Source organism: Nicotiana tabacum, chromosome 22 (assembly GCF_000715075.1).
Source record: "Nicotiana tabacum cultivar K326 chromosome 22, ASM71507v2, whole genome shotgun sequence".
Taxonomy (NCBI): Eukaryota; Viridiplantae; Streptophyta; class Magnoliopsida; order Solanales; family Solanaceae; genus Nicotiana; species Nicotiana tabacum.
The window spans coordinates 137,756,685-137,778,861 of record NC_134101.1 but is presented as its reverse complement, the minus strand read 5'-3'; the positions used below and the strand labels follow the sequence as shown (position 1 = coordinate 137,778,861).

Sequence of the window (22,177 nt, the reverse complement as noted above, 5' to 3'; positions counted from 1 at the left end):
GTTTATAGCAGTAAATTAACAGATCACTACACTATGGCAATGCTTAAAGAACTGACAAGCCTCTCATTAAACAAGATGATATAACAAATATAAGGCGTGGTTGGTAAATTCTTATCTGATTGGAGAATTGTGCAAAAATTAAAGGTCAACATGCGTATATTCCTGATTCATGCCAGAGTTTGTGCGTACAACTTCCTTCTCAACCAATTCGAATACAAGGAATTTAAAGAGCCAAAGATTTCCTGAAATCCCACATGTTTGCAGTTCCAATTTCGCAATTCATTTTCTTTTTCCTTCTTAATCTCTCCCCCGATGAGGTTGCCCTAGGAACACGCAATAGCAGCTTCATCAACTCGGTGATAAACTATAGAAACAGCGAGCAAAATGGTCCCTAAAACATTCCACCAAATAGTGATTGTCCTTGAATTTCATTTTCATTATTAAAGTGTTCAGCAGTAATGTTAGATGGACTCGGCCAAACTCTTTCAGATACACTAGAACAGCTGGTACCAGAGAGAGTGATATTCATCTTCCCCAGTAAAACAATAAAACATAATGATTGGATTCCAGCAAGTATAAATATTTGCGTGGTAGGTCTCGCGCTGTTACAAATCGCCATATTGTTCTTGTCCAGATAATGTAGTGAGATTCATTTTGACTTCAAATGAAACATGAACAAATACAACAGATTCATAGAGAACGCACAAGTGAAAGAAAGGTACAAAAAGATAAGATTCAAGAAATGGTCTAGTCTGCAACATGCTATAGCATGTCTGCGCATGGACAAAGGCCAGCTAATCCAGCATGTAGTCCCACGGACCAAAATATCATTATATACAACCAACATGCATGCAGCTGATCTAGCTGTAAGCCGCATCCTTGAAACTTCTACACAAAATAGCGCCTTAATAGTATGCTTTAAACATTAACTATTAACATGCTTTGTATTGCATATTGTACATACACTGCAAAATCTGCACTACAACCCTAACCAGATACAAAAACATCACTTTGACCGAGTTCGATCGTAACAGTTTCTCGGACAACCCAAGACCAGAAAATTACCAAAAATTTCTGGGAGAAGATCACCATCTCAGGCCAGCCTTCTTGATCTGGATCCTACAGGTAGCATAATACTCATTCACTAATGGTAGCAAATCTTAACACAACATACATGAGCTCGAGCACATGGAATATTGTGCTGATAACAGCTCATGGAAGATTGGGGATGCATGTCAAGGCACTAATTCATGAAAAGTAGATGGAGGGAATACACAAGGTCTAAAGGCTCATCCCGTGCCGAAATTTATCAACCAAACCTTCATCATTTTTTCATCTTAACAAAAAATCGGGTAAGTTTCTTTTAGGGATGTCAAATTTACCAACCAAAAGTATAATCGGCCAAAGTTGAGCTTGTGGGGCACATAGTATGTTCATTGACAAAGTCTTTTAAGCACAACCTATAAAAAGGGTCAAATTGACAGTTAAAAACTATCAAGATTAGAAGAAAATATTGCATTATCATTTTGTTAGAATTCACTCTCCATTATTATTTTTATTTTTTGATAAAGTACAGTTCACTCTCCATTTACACACAATTTCTATCTATTTGGTGTATATTTCCTCTCTACAATTTCACTCAGTTTCTCTTATTTATTGAAAAACAAAGGTCCACTCACTTTCTATCTATGGAAAGAAAAGAAAGTTTGATCTTTCTTTCTCCCCTTTAACCTAAAGAAGAAAACTATTTTTTATTGGGTTGCCGTGTATTTTTCTCTCGAACAATTTCACCAATGTTTTTACTTGGTGAAGAGAATTTTCAAAAACAATACATTAACCTAGAATCTTTCCTAAAATATAAATTATTTAAATGGTAGAGTTGCGTGCAAGATGGCTCGAACACCACCTCTATGAACAAGTTAGATAAAAATACATACAAATCAATTATGTAACTTTAAACCACTTATTAATGTTTGGCTTTAAGCCAATCGTTTGGATTTGGGCTTGCCGTTTATATTTATATTGATTAAATAATTATTAGCTATACAATGATACAATTGTGTTGTTTGTATGTAACCATATATTGTTAAGAACAGAAAAAGTTTGATATAAATCATATAATATAGGATAAATTGTTTGATAACCATTTTAAAATTTGAAAACTAAAAATATCGAACCAAAATCATATGCCTGAACTACCAACTTCCATTAAGAAGCCATACCACTAGAAATTCCTTTTTCTTGTTTCCTTTGGATGCAACAATTAGATGGGCATAATTTTGATAAGAATTGCAGATAGAGATAATAGCTTGTATTCTTTCTGAAAATTTAGGAAATTACTGCTAAAACCGCTCAACTAGAAAAATTTCACAACTGAAAATAGGAGGAAACTATGGCTTGCAAATTCCAACCATAAAAACTAGGGGATGAAGCATATGTTTTGCAATATTACTTACTGCTTGGACGTTTCATATTTCGGCAGAAGTTGCTACCGCAATGGCAGCTAAATGCTTTTACTGGATGTTCAAGGTCATCAAAATCAATACCATAATCCTGCCAGAGCCAAATCCAAAGTTTATCAAGCAGATAAACGGCTAAATAGCAAAGCATTTATTTGTATAGAGGCATGGTCCCTTTTGGTACCATGCGAGCGCTTATCCACAAGAAACTAGACATGTTGAAATGGCGAGACACTAATACTTGTTAATCGTTCATGTCATGGTGTAGTACTTTAACATCGCCACTCTCTGGAGCAACATCTTTCTGTGTTGCTGACTTGGTTTCAATTGGAAATTTTAAACACAATGATATGACTTTTTTTTCCCTCAAGGATGTCAGCACTAATTCATCTAATTATGCTTGTTACTTGCCTTATTCAAGACATAGTTTACTGTTATTAACTATCAAACAAATAATATAGAAAGATAACACTTGGAATTAATCCTCAAAATCAAGGGCCTAATTTTGATTTTACTCCCTTAACCATCAACATGGGTAACCATAATTTTCCAGTTAAGAGGAGAGGTCCACTATGCTTAACTAATTATAATTAAAATAACCTAAAAACACAAACATCACTTTGTCATTATCAGGATATGTCACATCATTACAAGCTCTAAAGTATTTAGATTAAAAGAAAGTAATCGAAGTTGAGAAGCGCCTATCCATCTTTTCTTCGAAAAGCAAAATATGAGGAATGACTTGATAAAAAACAAAAACAAAATATGAGCAAGAGGTCCATTAATTTTCTTTCACTTGTTTTAAGGATGGAACGCAGGGTTTTGGGCATAGTTATGGAAAACTCATCCAGTAGTTTCTGCCTCAAGCCCTATCAAGCTACTCTTTTTTATTTTTCCCGGTGTTTGGTATACAAGCTACATCAGCACAACTGACTAAAGTTTATTACGCATATTAGCTGAAAACAGGACCTGCTCCCAATCCCAAGTCAGGAGGGCAACCCGATGTAGATGTACTGAGTGTATACTCATCAGAAAACATGCAAAAGTTGGTCCAAAGCAAGCCAAACCACTGTACTTATACCAGTATTTCAAAAGCAACAAAACAAGCACACCACAATACAATGACTATGAGCATGTGATGACATCAAGCCTACTCACCCATGTGAGCTCCTCCATCGCTTTAATCTTTCTTGTAGTGAAAAACGCAAGCTACAACAAGCAATAACATCGACTTAATCAACAAAGCTGTCATTGTCAAGGACTAGCAATAGCAATCTTGAGGATGAAAAGGAGTTAAAGATTCAGTGAGCATAAGATTCATTACATGATAGTAGCGGTGATCAGGGGTCTCTATTTCAACTGGAATTTCAACCAAATTTGAATCGAAGCATCTGAGCCAGAACAACAATGAACAAAGTAAATGCATCAACACAGGTTTCCCACATCTATGAATGATTAAATATCAAACAGATACAAAATGCATGGTCCTCTCCACCTTTTGGATATTCTGACAAGACAAAAAGATTCAAATTGCTAGGCACATGGTCTCTCTGGTCTACCACAGGCAGAGCAGTAAAAGGAGCTAGAAGTGAGAAGGAAGAAATGAATCACGAAGTGAGCCAAATCCATTTAGAAAAAAGGGTGTGAATGTTTAATGGGAAGGATATTGAACAGTTGACATTCAATAAGGGGCTTTGCTTGACTTACACCATGAATCATCGAATTATTTTTTTTTTTTTAAAAAAAACATGAATTTGAAAAGTAAGGAAAATAATGCAGAAGTTCAAAGAAGCACTGAATCTATCGAAGTCAATTAGGAGACTTACTTGAGGGCAAGTGAACAAAATTTTTAACCTAAAAGTCAATCAGATTGTTGTTATTGTTTTTAATGAAAGTCAATCCGACTATACAAAACTGATACCCCAAAGATAGTTAGGGTAGGGTGGGGAAAGAAATACAGAAAAAAGATTATAACTTGTGATCTATCTTTGCAAACTTACCTGTGATTGATGAACCTGGCAACATTCCCATAGAATGTAGCATCCAAACAAAGAGCTTCCTCATCCTTTAAGACACCCTCTGAACCCCAGTCAGCATCCAGCAGGACTGGATAAGAATGTTCCTCCCCGTTGGGGCTCTGTGAAACACGATCAAAGAGTTCGGAGTTGGTCAGAATTTCTCCAACATATTCGCAGACAAAAGCACCTAGAGGAAGGTCTTCTAGGGTACGCAAGCCCCATCCTTTCCCTTCAGAAGTCATGAAGACCTGAATAAGAGCAACAAATCACAGACCAAGTTAATTGTGGAAACCAATTATGGTTTTGGAAGGAGCTTTGTGAAGCTCAAAGGACGAGCATAATAGCAGTAAAATGTAGGGCATTAGTTATTCCCACGTCATGAACATGATCAAAGACAACTGCAACATTCTATACATTCATACCTGTAACTTATGGCTTATACCTCGCTGTACTACACGGTTGCCACATTGTTTATTACAGCCACATTTCCACCAACACTCTTTGATGAAGTTCCTCATCAAATGACCTTTACAAGCTTCGATAATGTCCTCATTTTTTGATCTTTCCAATGGGCACTCTTTGCAAAAGAAGTGGCAGTGTTTCTTGGGGTCACGATTCATGGAAATACATTCTTTAAGAAACTCTTCTTTAACAAGTCCTTCCTTTGTGTACGCAAAATCACCACCGGTTACGTGTGCACAAGCACAAGGTGTGGATAATGATAAACAATCACCAGAGCAAGTTGAACAGCTATTATCATCTCCAATACGAGCCAGAGAAAAGTTAACATATGCATTCTGGAAAACCACATTGTAAGCTATGTAGTGAAATGATGGTGGACGCTTGCTATTAACTTCATTCACCAAAGAAATTATAACATTTTCTTGCCCCTTGGTTATATCAATAACATCAACAGACCCTACATCACGCGGAGCCGATTCACATGGAACCACCTCAAGTGGATTAGTTCCTTCAAGACCATTCTGATCGGTCTCTGGAGCAATACTACAGTTGGCCATTGATGCTGCATGATCAGCTTCATTGCTGTCTTCACCAATATAAGGAGCAAGATAGGGCATCTCTGGTTCAGCTTCCCTAGCACCAAGATCAGAATTCTGGAACCCACTTAAGGAATCAACATAGCCTATTTCACCTGGAGTTGATTCACATGGAGCCTCCGTACTCCGTGAATTAGTCTGCACAAGACCATTCTGATCAGTTTCTGGAATACTACCACAGTTGTCCATTGATGCTATATGACCAGCTTCAGTGCTGTCTTCACTAATAGGAGGAGGAGAGAATCGGGGTATCTCTGGTTCAGCATCCCCAGCGTCAATTTCAAAATTCATAGATCCATTTGAGGAATTAACAGTCATGCTTCTCGAGCCAAAATCATTTTCTGCAGCAACATCTGTGGTTGCTTGCAATTCATGACTGTGCTGAGTTCCCAGTTCCAAAAAACACTCACACATGTCTTTCATCAGCTTCATCACAGAAAAGTTAGGGTCCAGGATTTTGTATGATTTAAGACATTTAGACTCCACCATTTTCAGAACAGATTCTAGATTCGGCATATGGAAGTCTGATCTACAAAGAGCTGGGTCACAGTTTATAGAGACTTTCACCTCTCCAAATGGTGAGGAGGCAATATCTACGTCAGTACACCTATCCTGGACTTCTACCAGCTCACGTTGGGTGGCCACTCCATTTGATGAAGTCGCGATTTCCTTACCTGCATCTTCTCCGCCTCTCAGTTCTATCGCTAAGGGTTCAGAAGTTTCTGGACGTCTCCTTGAGGCGTTACCACTTGAAGTATCTTCCTTGTTTGATGGTTCTAAGGAATAAATAAAAGACATTTAGAAGCTGTGTAGATGTTTCCAGGAAACTTTCTGATGAGAACATCACAACCCAATGAAGATAATAATATACAGATAGGCATAATACATCGGAACCCCTTTGGACTTGGCACTTTTTATTCAATGCACACCTGAACTAGTTTTAGTCCCAATTACCCCACTCAACTTGGCAGTTAGCTAGCCTTCGCCCCTTGGGTAACCTCAGTCCAAGGAGGTGTGATACACTCGCTACGACATGGATATTTATTATCCACGTGGCATTTTTTAATAATAAAATATATATTTTTATTAGATCCTTGTGGTCCGGCCCTTCCCCGGATCCCGCGCATAGCGGGAGCTTAGTGCACCATGCTGCCAAAATATATATTTTTATTTTTTTAAAATCAATTTTTCAGCCAAATTTATAAAAAAAAATGTTTGGAATTTCATTATTTGGCTTTTTATTATTATTTAGCAAAAACATAATGAGGTTTCACCCAAGTATTTTTTACATAGTTTGACCCCCCCCCCCCTCCAAAAAAAAAAAAAGAAATACGCAATTAAAACTAATCGCATCCAAAGATGAAATACTAAAAGTACACACTTGAAATCTATTATTTTGGCTAAAAACATTATATTTGTCTAATAAAAACAATGTGAGTTCCGGCAATTTTTTCTACAGATTTCGTGGGAAAGAGAAAGAAGAAAAAATACCCAGTTGGGATACACAGTCGTTGTATCTAAATAAGAAATAAAAGGAAATTTCACAACTTGAGCTCCATTATTTTAGCTAAAACTTTTTTATTTGATTAGAAATAATGGAGCTCTAGCCAAGTCTTTTTATTTTTTATTTTAAAAGTTGATGCAAAAATAAAAATTACACTTTTAGAACAAATATCTTGCATCTAAAGAAGAAATAAAATTAAATACATACTTGGCGCCATTATTTTGGCAAAAACTTTTATCTGGCTAAAAATAATTGGTTTTAGTCATGTCTTTTTTTTACATATTTGGCTTGAAAAAGAAGAAATACACAATAAAATAAATAGCCATTACACCAAAAAAAGAAATTAAAAATTACAAATTTGAGGTAAAATATGTTTGGTATATTAAGAAGAAATAAGAAAAAATACACAGTTACAGCATTGCATTAACCATTGTATTCAACTATGTGGCAATTAGCAGTTAAAAATACTCCACTTGAAAGCTGAATTTTTTATTTCTCATCTCTCACACGCCTAAAAGAGTGTGTATCCACTCTATTAGCCATGTTAGAAATTGGGGGGAGAAAGCTATCAAACTGCCAAGTTTGGTGTGTGTGTGTATGGTTTTTTTTTTTTTTTTTTTGGGGGGGGGGGGGGGGTTGGTAACGACCACAATTAGTTCAGGTGTGCACTAAATAAGAAGTGTCAAGTTCAGGGGGTCTCAATATATTATGTCTATACAAATCCATTAAGATGTCAAAAAATTAAATTTGTAACCTCCATAGTTCCATAAGACCAGAGTTTTCTAAATATAATTCTCTATTGGCCAAAGAAATGGAAAACTATGTAAACCAACCTAGCAATGTCTCGATTTCTAACTCTTGTAATGTGTCTATTGGCCAAGGAAAATTCAATAACCACGAAGAGTTAATTAGTGACACAGTAAATACCAACATTTGGCTATCCAAGATAAGTATATACCTGGGTGAATAACAACAATAGGAACCTCAAACTGTGGCATATCATCAGTATATGGTTCATCCTTGGGCTTGATCAAAGCAAGGGATCCCAACATCTTCTGTTTAGGGGACAGTTCACCACTGGGTTCTGTCTTTGGCTCTTTGAGTTTTGATGCATGGGAAGCTCTAGCAGCAACCAACCTATCCCCCCTGGACATGATTTGAGGTGTTTGAGTTTCCTCCCGTTGGGGCCTTTTAAGAGAAGTCCCACCACTGGAATTGTTAGCGGAAGGTGAAGCTTGACCTTCTTGATATCTTAAGCGCAATCTCTTTAGTGGTCTTTCAGGCTCCTCATGCCCTGCTTCTTCCTCTAAAACTTCCTCTCGCCGCACAAGCGGCTAAGGGACCAATATAAGATACATAGAAAATGAGGAAGACAAAATCTTGGATCCTATAAAAATTACATGAATAATTTAAATTAAACACAGGCAGACAATCCACCTGGCTTACTTCAGTATTCTCAGACTTCTTCTGTTCTGCTGCCTGCAATAGGATGTCAATCAAGAAAATTCAGACTCCATTTAGCACATTTAATGTTTTGATAAGGAAAGAAGAAAAAATAAACTCTGACTTGAACAGAAATGTGAGAGAAAGAAAATCAAATAAAGAAAGACAGATAGATTGAACCTCTGCTTCCTCCTTCTCAAATATAGCATCTGCAAGTGCTCTATAATTCTCCTCTTCGATAAGCTCCCAATTTTTGTCATATAGTTTTAGAAGGCTCTTCAAGACTGGCTTCACCTTTCCGTTAGAGATGCCAATACTTTTCATAGCGTCATATGCCTTCTTAACTCTTGGATTGGGCGGCATTCTTTTGTGGATTTAAAAGCAACCTTCAAATTACTCAGTGAGCCTACATAAACCAGAGAACATATGAGCAGAATCAGAGGCAGAATTATTATTTTTATGAGGACCAGAGACAGACTTCATTATTATAATGGCTTCCAATGATATCTAGATTAGGCTGTTGCATGATCTAATAAATGGTCAATACTTTTTGAAGCTGCATTTCATTTTCTTTTCCTTGTATAAATATTAGGGAAACTTACACAAATGTCCCAAATAAATCTCAAACTTACCAATCTCTAGCCATTAATGATAGACTTACCAAAACTAGCCAACAAAAATTGAAAAACCAAATAATAGGGTTCTTTCTATCAAAGAATCACATGCAAAAATCACCTTCCATAATTTTAAGCGTGATTAGCAACATTAGATACAAGACGAAAAGGAAATTTCATGGACGGGGTAGCAAATAAGGTGATGAAATACAAAAATCTATACACTACTTCAAAAATCTACACAAAAAAGGAACTTTTTCAATGGGTATAGTTGAAATTCATTGAAAATATAAAGATAAGTCAATATACAAAATTTGAGGAAGATTGGATGTGATTTGGACTGGTTTTGTATCAAAATTCGTAATTAAATCGAGTTCAAAAAAGTCTTCTGCGACACATGTATCACGCATGTATCTTACACACAGGTATACATGGATATACATGTGATACACAATTGATACAAATATGATACATATGTGATACACAAATGATACACAGTGTGATACACATATCATTTTTTTTCATGTTCAGCTTTTACTTCGAATTTTCAATTCAAACCACCTCAAAACTTCACCAAATCATCCCAAAACTGAGATTCAAGCTCCTTAAGTTGTGCCAATCTATTCTAATAACACCCACTCAAAACAAAGCAAAAATTTAATATTTTTTTGCTACAAATAACTAATTGGCTAATTTGGCTAATATTAAAAATATTGTATCAATTGGCCAATTTTTGTAATGAGCTACTTATAAATGGACATAGCTGGTAATTTCCCTTAGGGGTGTCAAATGGGCGGGTTGGGCCGATTTTGGGCGGGTCAAAACGGGTTGAGTCAATGATTAGGCGGGTCAAATAACCCACCCAAAAGTTACTTGGACTAAGATAGGTTGGGTCAAGGTGGGCTAAGATTTGGGTCATAGCCCAACCCGCCCAACTCTTATCAAACTTTACTTAATATGTGTTATTTTCTTATGAATTGTATAATTACTAAATAAGACTTTTTTTCTTTTGTTATGGTCATATATAATATATCAAACAAAAAAAAAATTATTTCAAAGATATTTTGGTAAAGTTACTCATGGATTAATTTGGGCTAAAAATCAACCAACTTTAAATGGGTTGAGATGTGTTGCGTCAAGATGGGCTGAGATCAATAAATGGACGGGTCATTCCTTGAGCGGGTCAATGACCAGCCCAACCTTGGGCGAGTTGGGCGGGTCATTTGGGCTGGGGCCAAGATTGACAGCACTAATAAATATCTTTGTTTTGGGGATAGAGACTACTTTTCATACACACAAACCCCCAACTTTACCTTGGAGAATCAAGGAGAAAAATTTAAGGGAGGCGCATAAAGAAACATGACTAAGGGCAAGGCATAATCAAAATGGAGGCATCAATTTATTTGATAACCGAGAAATACTCGAGGTCAGCTTGTGCGCGGTTCAAATCTAGATGATAATCGGTATGCCCCTCTATCTTTCTCCACTTAAATACCATGCTTTTATCATGGCAGCTCGTGATGTGCGCCTAAAATGGATGTAGCAATTCTCAAACATAAGTGACCGAAATATTGCATCACTTGATGATAGAGTCGAGGCGCAAATTAAGTTATTGTGGACAAGATCTGTCTACTGGTGAGCTTAAACACATGGAGATTTATTGCTTTACCTCCCACCCGAGAGTATCTCTCTGTTGTGAGCACGTGTTCAGAAGCTTTACCTTATAAGAGTATATTTGTGTATCTAAGACTAGCAAAAAAAAATTGTTTTATATCCTAACGTGATGTGCAATCAGTTCAACTAACTATAGAGTATAAAGCTATATTGCAAACCGACCATCACAACAAAATAAAGGGTAACCAAGCATAAAATTACTCGAAAGTGTAAAAGTTTATAACCATTGAGGATCAGAATAGCAGAACCTATTATTGTTTGCTTCTAAGATTGAAGTCGACTATCAAATTCAGTTAAAATTTATTACTAATGGTAAAATTCTTGGACCTTCTTGGTCTTAAATTTGTCAAATCAACAATGATGACCTTTGACTTAGAATTTGTGAATGTGTTGGAGCTAAACTATTACTGAAACCAAAGCAAGAAAAGAAAATTTATAGCACTAGTAACATTATTAACAAAGTTTCTACACAGATTAAAAAGTGCTTAGTGAATAGCCCCTCGTATGGGCATAGAATTTAGGATACTAATTTGTAATAATAGTGAAATAAAAATTTGAAAGCACAGGTAGAAAGTTAGTTTGGCAGAGAAAAATTACATCAAAATTCGACAATCAAATGTTGAATGAACTTGAATTATTCAAAATTGCTAAATACTAGTAAAGATAAATAAGTGTGCCAGCAATTAACTTTAAAAAACAAGCCTGAACCGAAACTCGATAACCTATAAAGGTAACGTAGCTTTACCTCCCAACCAGAAATTGGACAATGCAATGATCAATAAACCCAAGGAACTTCTATCTCTATCTCAAAAAAAAAAAAGAACTTAGTATTTACACTAGGATTAGATTATTTAACTCTATATCACTATGAGTGTATAAAACCGTACTGGTACCCTAATGTTTACACCAAATAAGTTATTTCAGCGGAGAGAAATTGAAAGAAAAAGTAGTATAGAAAAAAGACGGTGAAATGTAGAAACTGTAAAGCACGGAAAGACAACTTACGAGCATGCAGCTGACGGAGTCGGAGAGTCTGAAGAATGGGACCGTCGTTACCTGAGATTGAGACTGAAAGAGAGAAGAAAGAAATAGGCAAAAAGGGCCTGAGGGCGTGTTAGCACGTGGCTGAATATTAGCGCGTATATAGGGAAACTGAAAGACGCAGGTAATCAATTGCTATTACCTAGAGTGAGGGCGAGTTGTATCACATTATACATAAAATAATTTGCTCTTATCTACAACTTTATTAATAGTAATTATTAATAATTATGTTACCATAAATATCACATTACGGTGGATGTTTATTTTTCTTCCATGATCTTCATTTCAAATGCTTAATGACATATTCCATGACATATTTTCTTCACTTTTTATGCATATATAAAGGCCTTGTAATAGATAGGAAAATACACACAATTGAAGAAGAAATAAGAATCTATCTTTCTCTATATATCTCTTAGTTTGTTTTTGCTTGTTCTATATTGTTATTTTGGGGTATATTTTATAACACGTTATTAGCACGAGGCTCTACCATCTCAAGAAGATCTTTGAGAAAATTAAAGTATAATTTTTCTCAAATTTGTATTTTTTAAATTATGTCTGATATTATGAAAAGAAAGTTCTTTGCCCTTGAAATTTCGGGCAAGAACTATATGACATGGGTATTGGATGCTGAAATCCATTTAGATGCAATGGGTCTTGGAGACGTCATTAAAGATAAAAATAAAGCATCTACCCAAGACTGTGCTAAGGCCTTGATTTTCTTGCGTCATCACCTTGATGAAGGGTTGAAAATTGAATATCTCACAGTGAAAGATCCACTTGTTTTGTGGAATAGTTTAAAGGAAAGATATGACAACTTAAAGTTAGTCACTCTTCCACAAGCACAATATGATTGGGCTCATTTTAGGCTCCAAGACTTTAAGTATGTTTCTGAATATAATTCTGCTATGTTTAGAATTACTTCTAAATTGAAACTCTGTGGAGATAATATCAGTGACTATGATATGCTTGAAAAAACGTTTACAACGTTTCATGCATCCAATATGGTCTTGCAACAGCAGTACCGAGAGAAAGGCATCACAAAGTACTCTCAGTTGATTTCTCTTCTACTTGTGGCTGAACGAAACAATGAATTGCTTATGAGAAATCACGAAAATCGACCCACAGGTCTACGCCATTGCCTAAAGTGATTTGTTTATGAATTCACTGCCCAATATTTTACAAACATATCATTAGTTCATCATAGAAAACTTAAGATCAAGTTTTTTGTACTTTTTAAGATATTTATTCTCCAGCAACTTCAACAGCACACGAGGTATATGGAACTCCGATCCGATCTTCCAAGAGTTAAAACCACAATTCAATATAACCTTCATTTCTCCAGAGAGAGTGGAAGCTACTTCCAGGCAACAAGAAGAGTTAGTTGTGTTATTTACTACTTGTATTGGATCCATTCATAATTAGTACTAGTTGACAAGCGCAAACCAATAAAATAGAAAGAAATGAACATATTCGTACTTTTGTATATGTTGATACCTAGAGAATGATAGAATGGAATTAAACAGATTACAAGCACTGAAAACAATATCTGAAAACATAAGGGTAGACAAATGAAAAGGAAAACATTGTTGGGTTTTTTATGTATTTAATTAATATATTAAATACTTAAAAGAGGGTAAATGGGAAATGGAGGAAAATGAAATTTTTGAGTGAAATTTTAAGTTTCCCCCCTGGTAAATGGGCATTGTCCCATATTGGAAGAGGAAGAGGTTTTTTATGGGTATATAAGCAATTGCTCTTCTTCTAGCTCTTAGAGAGTTGAATAGAAGGCAAGCCTCGTGCCGTCGTCGTCGCTCGGCTCGGCTCGGCTTCGGCTTCGGTCAAATGATTGATTGATTAATTTTTTGGACCAAATTTATCTGTTAATAGTAAAATATTAACAGAAATGTTATTAAATATTTATTTTAATATTAAATATTAATATTAAATCCAATCCGTTTTTCTGTTTTGGTAATAGAAAATTAACTACCTTCTTAAATTTTCCCTCTTTATTGTTGAGTAAATAGCCATTTATGTAATCGCATTTATGTTGTGGCCGTTTTGCAGAAACAACCATTCTGAAGAGTTGCACCTCTTCAGATTTCAGCCCAACTTTGGCTATAACTACAACATTATTCGGCTCAGAATTTCACTACAATTTTCTGAGTTTCTCCTCCTTCTTCTTCATACTTTTAGCATCAGACAAAGCAATAGTAAGTGTGATTTGCTACCGAACTCTGTGTTCGCTGAAACACTGAGGTTTGAAGTACCACCACACCAGTATGTAGTTCATTCTATCGCGAGAGGAAATAATTCATAACCTTGGGTACTAGGAGGGGATTAAATTCCTTAAGGAAACACTGTGAATTCAGTGGGCTCGATTTGATTTTCTGTTATTTTGTTGTTCACTTCTGTTTATGTTCATTTATATTTCCAGAATTATTTTACAAATACAATTTACTAACAAGCTTAAGGAATTTAACTATTTTCTGTATTTGTACTCACTGTTTTTGGAGAGTAAAACCTTTGTGGTTTTGTACTCTATTGGAGATTAAAATCTACGTGATTTTAACGTTTGTGTCATTCTTTTACAAAAATGACTAATGATAACGGAAACCAAGCTGTTCTGATAGTGACTGTCAATGCCTCAATGAGCCGAACAACACCGGTAGTATTGGCACCGGCGGAGAAACCCGGAAAATTTTCCGGGATTGATTTCAAGCGCGGGCAGCAAAATATGTTCTTCTATTTGACTACTCTAAGTCTCCAGAAGTTCATTAAGGAAGATGTTCTTGTGTTGTCCGATGAAACTCCAGAAACTGAACGCTTTCTCGTGATTGATGCGTGGAAGCATTCAGATTTTTTGTGCAAGAATTATATTCTAAGCGGGCTAGAGGATGCTTTGTATAACGTGTACAGTGGCATGAAAACATAAAAAGAACTGTGGATTGCACTTGAAAAGAAATATAAAATCGAAGATGTCGGGTTGAAAAAGTTTGTTGCTGCAAACCTTTTTGGACTACAAAATGGTAGATAGCAAGTCTGTTATTACCCAAGTCCAGAAATTGCAAGTGATTATTCACGATCTCCTTGCTGAAGGTCTTGTCATCAATGATACGGTTATAGAATCAGATAATGCTGAGTTCTTTGAAAATATATATCCGTATAAAAAGGAATGTGAGTCGATTGGCGAAGGATCTAAATGACCTCGGTAAGAAACAAAGAAAGTACTCTTAACTAGGAGGATCCAAGACGTAGTAAATGTCAAAAAACGTCTACTTCATTTGGACCAGATTTTGTGACTTTCTTATTGGAAAATGAGCTTTAAACATTTAAAGAAGCTATGTCTTCTTCGGAATCATTGTTATGGAAAGAGGCAGTCAATAGTGAAATAGAATCTATATTGAACAACCATACATGGGAATTGATTGATCTTCCTCCTGAAAATAAACAGTTAGGTTCTAAATGGATCTTTAAGAGGAAAATGGAAGACGATGGCATTATTGACAAATATAAGGCAAGACTTGTGGTCAAAGGATATAGAAAACGAGAATGTCTTGACTATTTTGATACATACTCTCCAGTTACAAGAATTACGTCCATACGAACGTTAGTAGCGTTAGCTACAGTTTATGGTCTTGAAATTCATCAAATGGATGTAAAGATGGCCTTCTTAAATGGAGAGTTGGAGAAAGAAATTTACATGGAACAACTTGAAGAGTTTGTGGTTCCAGGTAAAAAAAAAGGTCTGTAGACTTTTTAAGTCCCTTTACGGATTAAAACAAGCACCCAAACAATGGCATGCGAAATTTGAACAATAATGTTGTCAAATAGATTTATGATAAATGAATGTGATAAATGTGTGTACATTAAAAATGTTCCAAATCACATAGTCATTGTTTGCTTATATGTGGATGATATGCTCATAATGAGTAATGACATTGCCAACATAAATGCTACTAAGCGTATGCTAACTAGCAAGTTTGACATAAAAGACTTGGGAGTTGCTGATTTAATTTTGGGAATTAAGATCCGTAAGACTTCTCAAGGTCTGGCATTGTCACAATCTCATTATATTAAGACAGTACTTGAAAAATTCAAGCATTTGGGCTTTAAAGTTGCAAAGACTCCAATTGACGTGAATATTGCATTAGCAAAGAACAAAGGCCAAAGCATATCACAATTGGATTATGCTCGTGTGTTGGGTTGCTTAATGTATATCATGAATTGTACACGACCAGATATAGCTTGTGCTATAAGTAAATTAAGTCGATATATGAGCAATCTAGACCAATCTCATTGGATGGCATTGAAACGAGTTTTGGGATGTTTAGAACATACCCAGGGCTTTGTTTTGCACTACAGTAAATTTCCCTGCGGTGATTGAGGGATACTGTGATGCAAATTGGATCACCAGTTCAACTGATTCTAAGTCCACAAGTGGATATGTATTCACTATTGGTGGAGGAGCGGTATCTTGGAAATCATCCAAACAAACTTGCATTGCCCGCTCTACAATGGAGGCTGAGTTCATAGCTTGGATAAAGTTGGTGAAGAAATTGAATGGCTTCGAAATTTCTTGGAAGATATTCTATTTTGACCCAAACCGTTGGCACCAATATGCATACATTGCGATAGTCAAGCGACAATTGGAAGGGCTGTGAGTGTTATGTATAATGGTAAATCTCGTCATATACGATGAAGATATAAAACCGTTAGACAATTACTCTCTAGAGGAATTATCACGATTGACTATGTAAAGTCAAGTGATAATGTGTCGGATCTACTTACAAAAGGCCTAACTAGAGAGGTTGAGAAGTCATCAAGGGGGAATGAGACTGTGGCCGAGAACAAGTCATAGTGGTGGTAACTCTACTTAGAAGACTGGAGATCCCAAGATCTAGGTTCAAGGAGATCAAACAAAGTCATTAATGATGGTTCAACATTGTCAACTAAACTTTTGGTCTCGTGATGAGACAATGTTTAGTACCAAGGATAAAGCATTAAGGCTTTTTAATGATTTTTAATTTTGATACGGGTTATATCAAATAGTGTATCTACGAGATAACACGTTTAGGAATCACCTATGTAAGGGTGAAGTGTTAGCCACTTCAAGGAGAACTTTGTAAGGCTAGTTCTCTATGCACTTATAAAACCAGGCGGTGTTCACGGCTGAAACGAACACAACAATGAGAACCAAAGACGGGTAAGGGTTGGTTGTGTGACTTGTGGTTGTCTAGGTATACACTAAAGTTCGACGGTTCAAAGATATCAAATCTACCGATTGATCGAGTATATCCAACATAAGTTCACTATGAAAAGTTCAAAGGGAAACCTACTTATCCAGATGCAATTAATCCTTACTTGCGAATCAGACAGCTTTTCATGCATACTTCCGTGATATAGCCATTCCCCATTCATGTAGGGGATTGTTGGGTTTTTTATTATTTAATTAATATATTAAACACTTAAAATAGGGTGAATGGGAAATGAAGGGAAATGATTTTTTGAGTGAAATTTTAAGTTTTTCCCCTTGGTAAATGGACATTGTCCCATATTGGAAGAGGAAGAGGTTTTTTATGGGTATATAAGCAATTGCTATTCTTCTAGCTCTTAAAGAGTTGAGAAGAAGGCAAGTCTCGCGTCGTCGTCATCGTCGTCGTCGCTCGCTCGGCTTCGGCGTTGGCTTCCGCTTCGGCTTCGAATTTGGATTTGGTCAAATGATCGATGATTGATTAACTTTTTAGACCAAATTTATTTGTTAATAGTAAAATATTAACAAAAATGTGACTAAATATTTATTTTAATAATAGAATATTAATATTAAATATTAATATTAAATCCAATCCGTTTTTCTGCTTTGGTAACAGAAAATTAACTACCCTTCTTCAATTTTTCTTCTTTATTTTCCCTCTTTATTGTTGAGTAAATAGCCATTTATTTAATGGCATTTATGCTATGGCCGTTTTGCAGAAACAGCCATTCTGAAGGGTTGCACCTCTTCAGATTTCAGCCCAACTTTGGCTATAAATACAACACTATTCTGCTCAGAATTTCACTACGATTTTCTGAGTTTCTCCTCCTTCTTCTGCATACTTTTAGCATCAGACAAAGCAATAGTAAGTGTGATTTGCTACCGAACTTTGTGTTCGCTGAAACACTGGGGTTTGAAGTACCACTACACCAGTGTGTCAATTCGTTCTATCCTGGGAGGAAATAATCCATAACATTGGGTACTAGGAGGGGATTAAATTCCTTAAGGAAATACTGTGAATTCAGTGGGCTCGAATTGGTTTTCTGTTATTTCGTTGTTCACTTTTGTTTATGTTCATTTATATTTCCAGAATTATTTTACAAATACAGTTTACTAACAAGCTTAAGGAATTTAACTATTATGTATTTGTACTCACTATTTTTGGAGAGTAAAACCTTTGTGGTTTTGTACTATATTGGAGATTAAAATCTATGTGATTTTAACGTTTGTGTCATTCTTTTAGAAAAATGACTAATGATAACGGAAACCAAGCTATTCTGATGGTGACTGCCAATGCCTCAACGAGCCGAACAACACCGGCAGCATTGGCACCGGCGGAGAAACCCGAAAAAATTTTCGGGATTGATTTCAAGCGCTGACAGCAAAAGATGTTCTTCTATTTGACTACTCTAAGTCTCCAGAAGTTCATCAAGGAAGATATTCCTATGTTGTCCGATGAAACTCCAGAAGCTGAACGCTTTCTCGTGATTGAGGCGTGGAAGCATTCAGATTTTTTGTGCAAGAATTATAGTCTATGCGGGCTAGAGGATGCTTTGTATAACGTCTACAGTGGCGTAGAAACGTCAAAAGAACTGTGTATTGCGTTTGAAAAGAAATACAAAACCGAAGATGCCGGGTTGAAAAAGTTTGTTGCTGCAAAGTTTTTGGACTAAAAAATGGTAGATAGCAAGTCTGTTATTACCCAAGTCCAAGAATTGCAAGTGATTATTCATGATCTCCTTGTTGAAGGTCTTATCATCAATGAAGCATTCCAAGTAGCAACGATGATTGAGAAGTTGCCTCCTTTGTGGAAGGACTTCAAAAACTACTTGAAACATAAACGCAAGGAGATATCCCTTGAAGATCTCATTGTTCGGTTGAGAATTGAAGAGGACAACAAAGCTTCTGAAAAGAGAGGCTGTGGAAACTCAACAATAATGGGAGAAAATATTGTTGAAGAGAACAAAAAGAGGAAGAAGGCTTCTGGACCAAAATACAATCCAAAAAAGAAGCGGTTCAGTGGAAACTGCTACAACTTTGGAAAAACTGGACACAAATCTACGGAGTGTCGTGCTCCGAAAAAGACAAGAAGAAGGGTCAAGTAAACATGGTTGAAAAGCATGATGAATGTTGATGATTTATGTGTCATGCTTTCCGAATGCAACTTGGTGGGCAATCCTAAAGAGTGGTGGGTTGATTCTGGAGCCACTCGCCATGTTTGTGCTGTTAAAGAAGCTTTTGCTACTTATGCTCCTGTTGGACCCGATGAGACGATTTCTATGGAAAATGTTGCAAAGGCCAAGATTGAAGGATGTGGGAAGATATTTCTCAAAATAACTTCCGGCAAAGTGGTGACTTTGAACAACGTCCTTCATGTTCCCGAGATTAGGAAGAATGTAGTCTCTACTGGGCTTCTTGTTAAGAATGGTTTTAAATGTGTTTTTGTTTCCGATAAGGTTGTAATAAGTAAGAATGAAATGTTTGTAGGAAAATGTTACCTCACTGAGGGCCTTTTCAAGCTGAATGTAATGGTTATTGAAAATAATAATAAAATTTCAGCTTCATCTTACTTACTTGAGTCAAATGAATTATGGCATATACGTTTGGGTCTTGTTAATTATAAAACCTTGCGGAAAATGATTAATTTGGAAGTATTGCCTAAGTTTGAATGTGACAAATCAAAATGTCAAGTATGTGTGGAATCTAAGTATGTTAAGCATCCTTATAAGTCAGTTGAAAGGAATTCAAACCCTTTAGACTTAATTCACACAGATATTTGTGACATGAAGTCAATACCATCTCTCGCGGTGGAAAGAAGTATTTCATAATTTTTATTGACGATAGTACTCGATATTGCTATGTTTACTTACTTAATAGTAAAGATGAAGCAATAGACGTATTCAAGCAATACAAAAATGAAGTTGAAACGCAACTTAACAAGAAAATCAAAATGATAAGAAGTGATAGGGGTGGTAAATATGAATCTCCTTTTGAACGAATATGTTTAGAATATGGAATTATTCATCAAAAAATGGCCCTGGCCCCTTACACGCCCCAATCCAATGGGATTGCAAAAAGAAAAAATCTTTCATTAAAGAAGATGATGAACGCATTATTGATAAGTTCTGGTTTGCCACAGAACTTGTGGGGGGAAGCCGTTCAACGGCTAGTAGAATACTAAATCGAGTACCCCATAGCAAAACACAATCCATTTCATATGAAAAATAGAAAGGAAGGAAGCCCAACTTGAATTATTTTAAAGTGTGGGGGTGTTTGGCAAAAGTGCAAGTTTATAGGATCGAAAACCATTGATTGTATTTTCATAGGATATGCGACTAATAGTAAAGCATATCGATTTCTGATTCATAAATCAAAAAATCCCGACATTCATAATAATACGGTTATAGAATCATATAATGCTGAGTTCTTTGAAAATATATATCCATATAAAAAGGAATGTGAGTCGATTGGCAACAGATCTAAATGACCTCGGAAGAAATAAAAGAAAGTACACTGAACCAGGAGGATCCAGGACGTAGTAAATGTCAAAGAACGTCTACTTCATTTGGACCAGATTTTGTGACTTTCTTATTGGAAAATGAGCCTCAAACATTTGAAGAAGCTATGTCTTCTTCGGCATCATTGTTATGGAAAGAGGCAGTCAATAGTGAAATAGAATCCATATTGAACAACCATACATGGGAATTGGTTGATCTTCCTCCTGAAAATAAACCGTTAGGTTCTAAATGGATCTTTAAGAGGAAAATGAAAGATAATGACACTATTGACAAAAATAAGGCAAGACTTGTGGTCAAAGGGTATAGAAAACGAGAATGTCTTGACTATTTTGATACATACTCTCCAGTTACAAGAATTATGTCCATACGAACATTAGTAGCGTTAGCTGCAGTTTATGGTCTTAAAATTCATCAAATGGATGTAAAGATGGCCTTCTTAAATGGAGAGTTGGAGGAAGAAATCTACATGGAACAACTTGAAGAGTTTGTGGTTCCAGGTAAAGATAAGAAGGTCTGTAGACATTTTAAGTCCCTTTACGGATTAAAACAAGCACCAAAACAATGGCATGCGAAATTTGACCAAATAATGTTGTCAAATAGATTTAAGATAAATGAATGTGATAAATGTTTGTACATTAAAAATGTTCCAAATCACATAGTCATTGTTTGCTTATATGTGGATGGTATGCTCATAATGAGTAATGACATTGCCAACATAAATACTACTAAGCGTATGCTAACTAGCAAGTTTGACATAAAAGACTTGGGAATCACTGATTTAATTTTGGGAATTAAGATCCATAAGACTTCTCAAGGTCTGGCATTGTCACAATCTCATTATATTAAGACAGTACTTGAAAAATTCAAGCACTTGGGCTTTAAAGTTGCAAAGACTCCAATTGACGTGAATCTTGCATTAGCAAAGAACAAAGGCCAAAGCATATCACAATTGGATTATGCTCGTGTGTTAGGGTTGCTTAATGTACATCATGAATTGTCCACGAGCAGATATAGCTTGTGCTATAAGTAAATTGAGTCGATATACGAGCAATCTAGACCAATCTCATTGGATGGAAATGAAACGAGTTTTGGGATATTTAGAACATACTCAGGGCTTTGCTTTGCACTACAGTAAATATTCTGCAGTGATATGTATTCACTATTGGTGGAGGAGCGGTATCTTAGAAGTCATCCAAACAAACTTATATTGTCCGCTCTACAATGGAGGTTGAGTTCATAGCTTGGATAAAGCCGGTGAAGAAGCTGAATGGCTCCGGAATTTCTTGGAAGATATTTCATTTTGGCCCAAACCGTTGGCACCAATATGCATACATTGTGATAGTCAAGAGGCAATTGGAAGGGTTGGGAGCGTTATGTATAACGGTAAATCTCGTCATATACGACGAAGACATAAAACTGTTAGACAATTACTCTCTAGAGGAATTATCACGATTGACTATGTAAAGTCAAGTGATAATATGTCGGATCCACTTACAAAAGGCCTAACTAGAGAGGTAGTTGAGAAGTCATCAAGGGGAATGAGACTGTGGCTGAGAACAAGTCATAGTGGCGGTAATTCTACCTAGAAGACTGT

The 22,177-nt window shown here is 36.0% G+C and overlaps 1 protein-coding gene across 4 annotated transcripts; it reads right to left on the bottom strand.

The window, feature by feature from the left end:
* Positions 1 to 163: 163 nt before the first annotated feature.
* LOC107793010 (putative inactive histone-lysine N-methyltransferase SUVR2) lies at positions 164 to 11,961 on the bottom strand. Of its 4 annotated transcripts, none has more exons than XM_075244787.1 (10): positions 11,776 to 11,961; positions 8,663 to 8,888; positions 8,477 to 8,518; positions 7,998 to 8,373; positions 4,900 to 6,311; positions 4,460 to 4,725; positions 3,784 to 3,850; positions 3,618 to 3,668; positions 2,457 to 2,553; positions 164 to 323 (listed from the first exon to the last, which is right to left on the bottom strand). In XM_075244787.1, the coding sequence occupies exons 2-10, from the start codon at positions 8,843 to 8,845 to the stop codon at positions 298 to 300; spliced, it is 2,520 nt and encodes an 839-aa protein (XP_075100888.1). In that variant the 5' UTR covers positions 8,846 to 8,888; positions 11,776 to 11,961; the 3' UTR covers positions 164 to 297. The 4 variants fall into 4 exon arrangements, with proteins under 4 accessions (XP_075100888.1, XP_016470765.1, XP_016470763.1 ...); XM_016615279.2 differs by lacking the exon at positions 164 to 323 and adding an exon at positions 709 to 1,460; XM_016615277.2 differs by lacking the exon at positions 164 to 323 and adding an exon at positions 709 to 1,119.
* Positions 11,962 to 22,177: the final 10,216 nt, after the last annotated feature.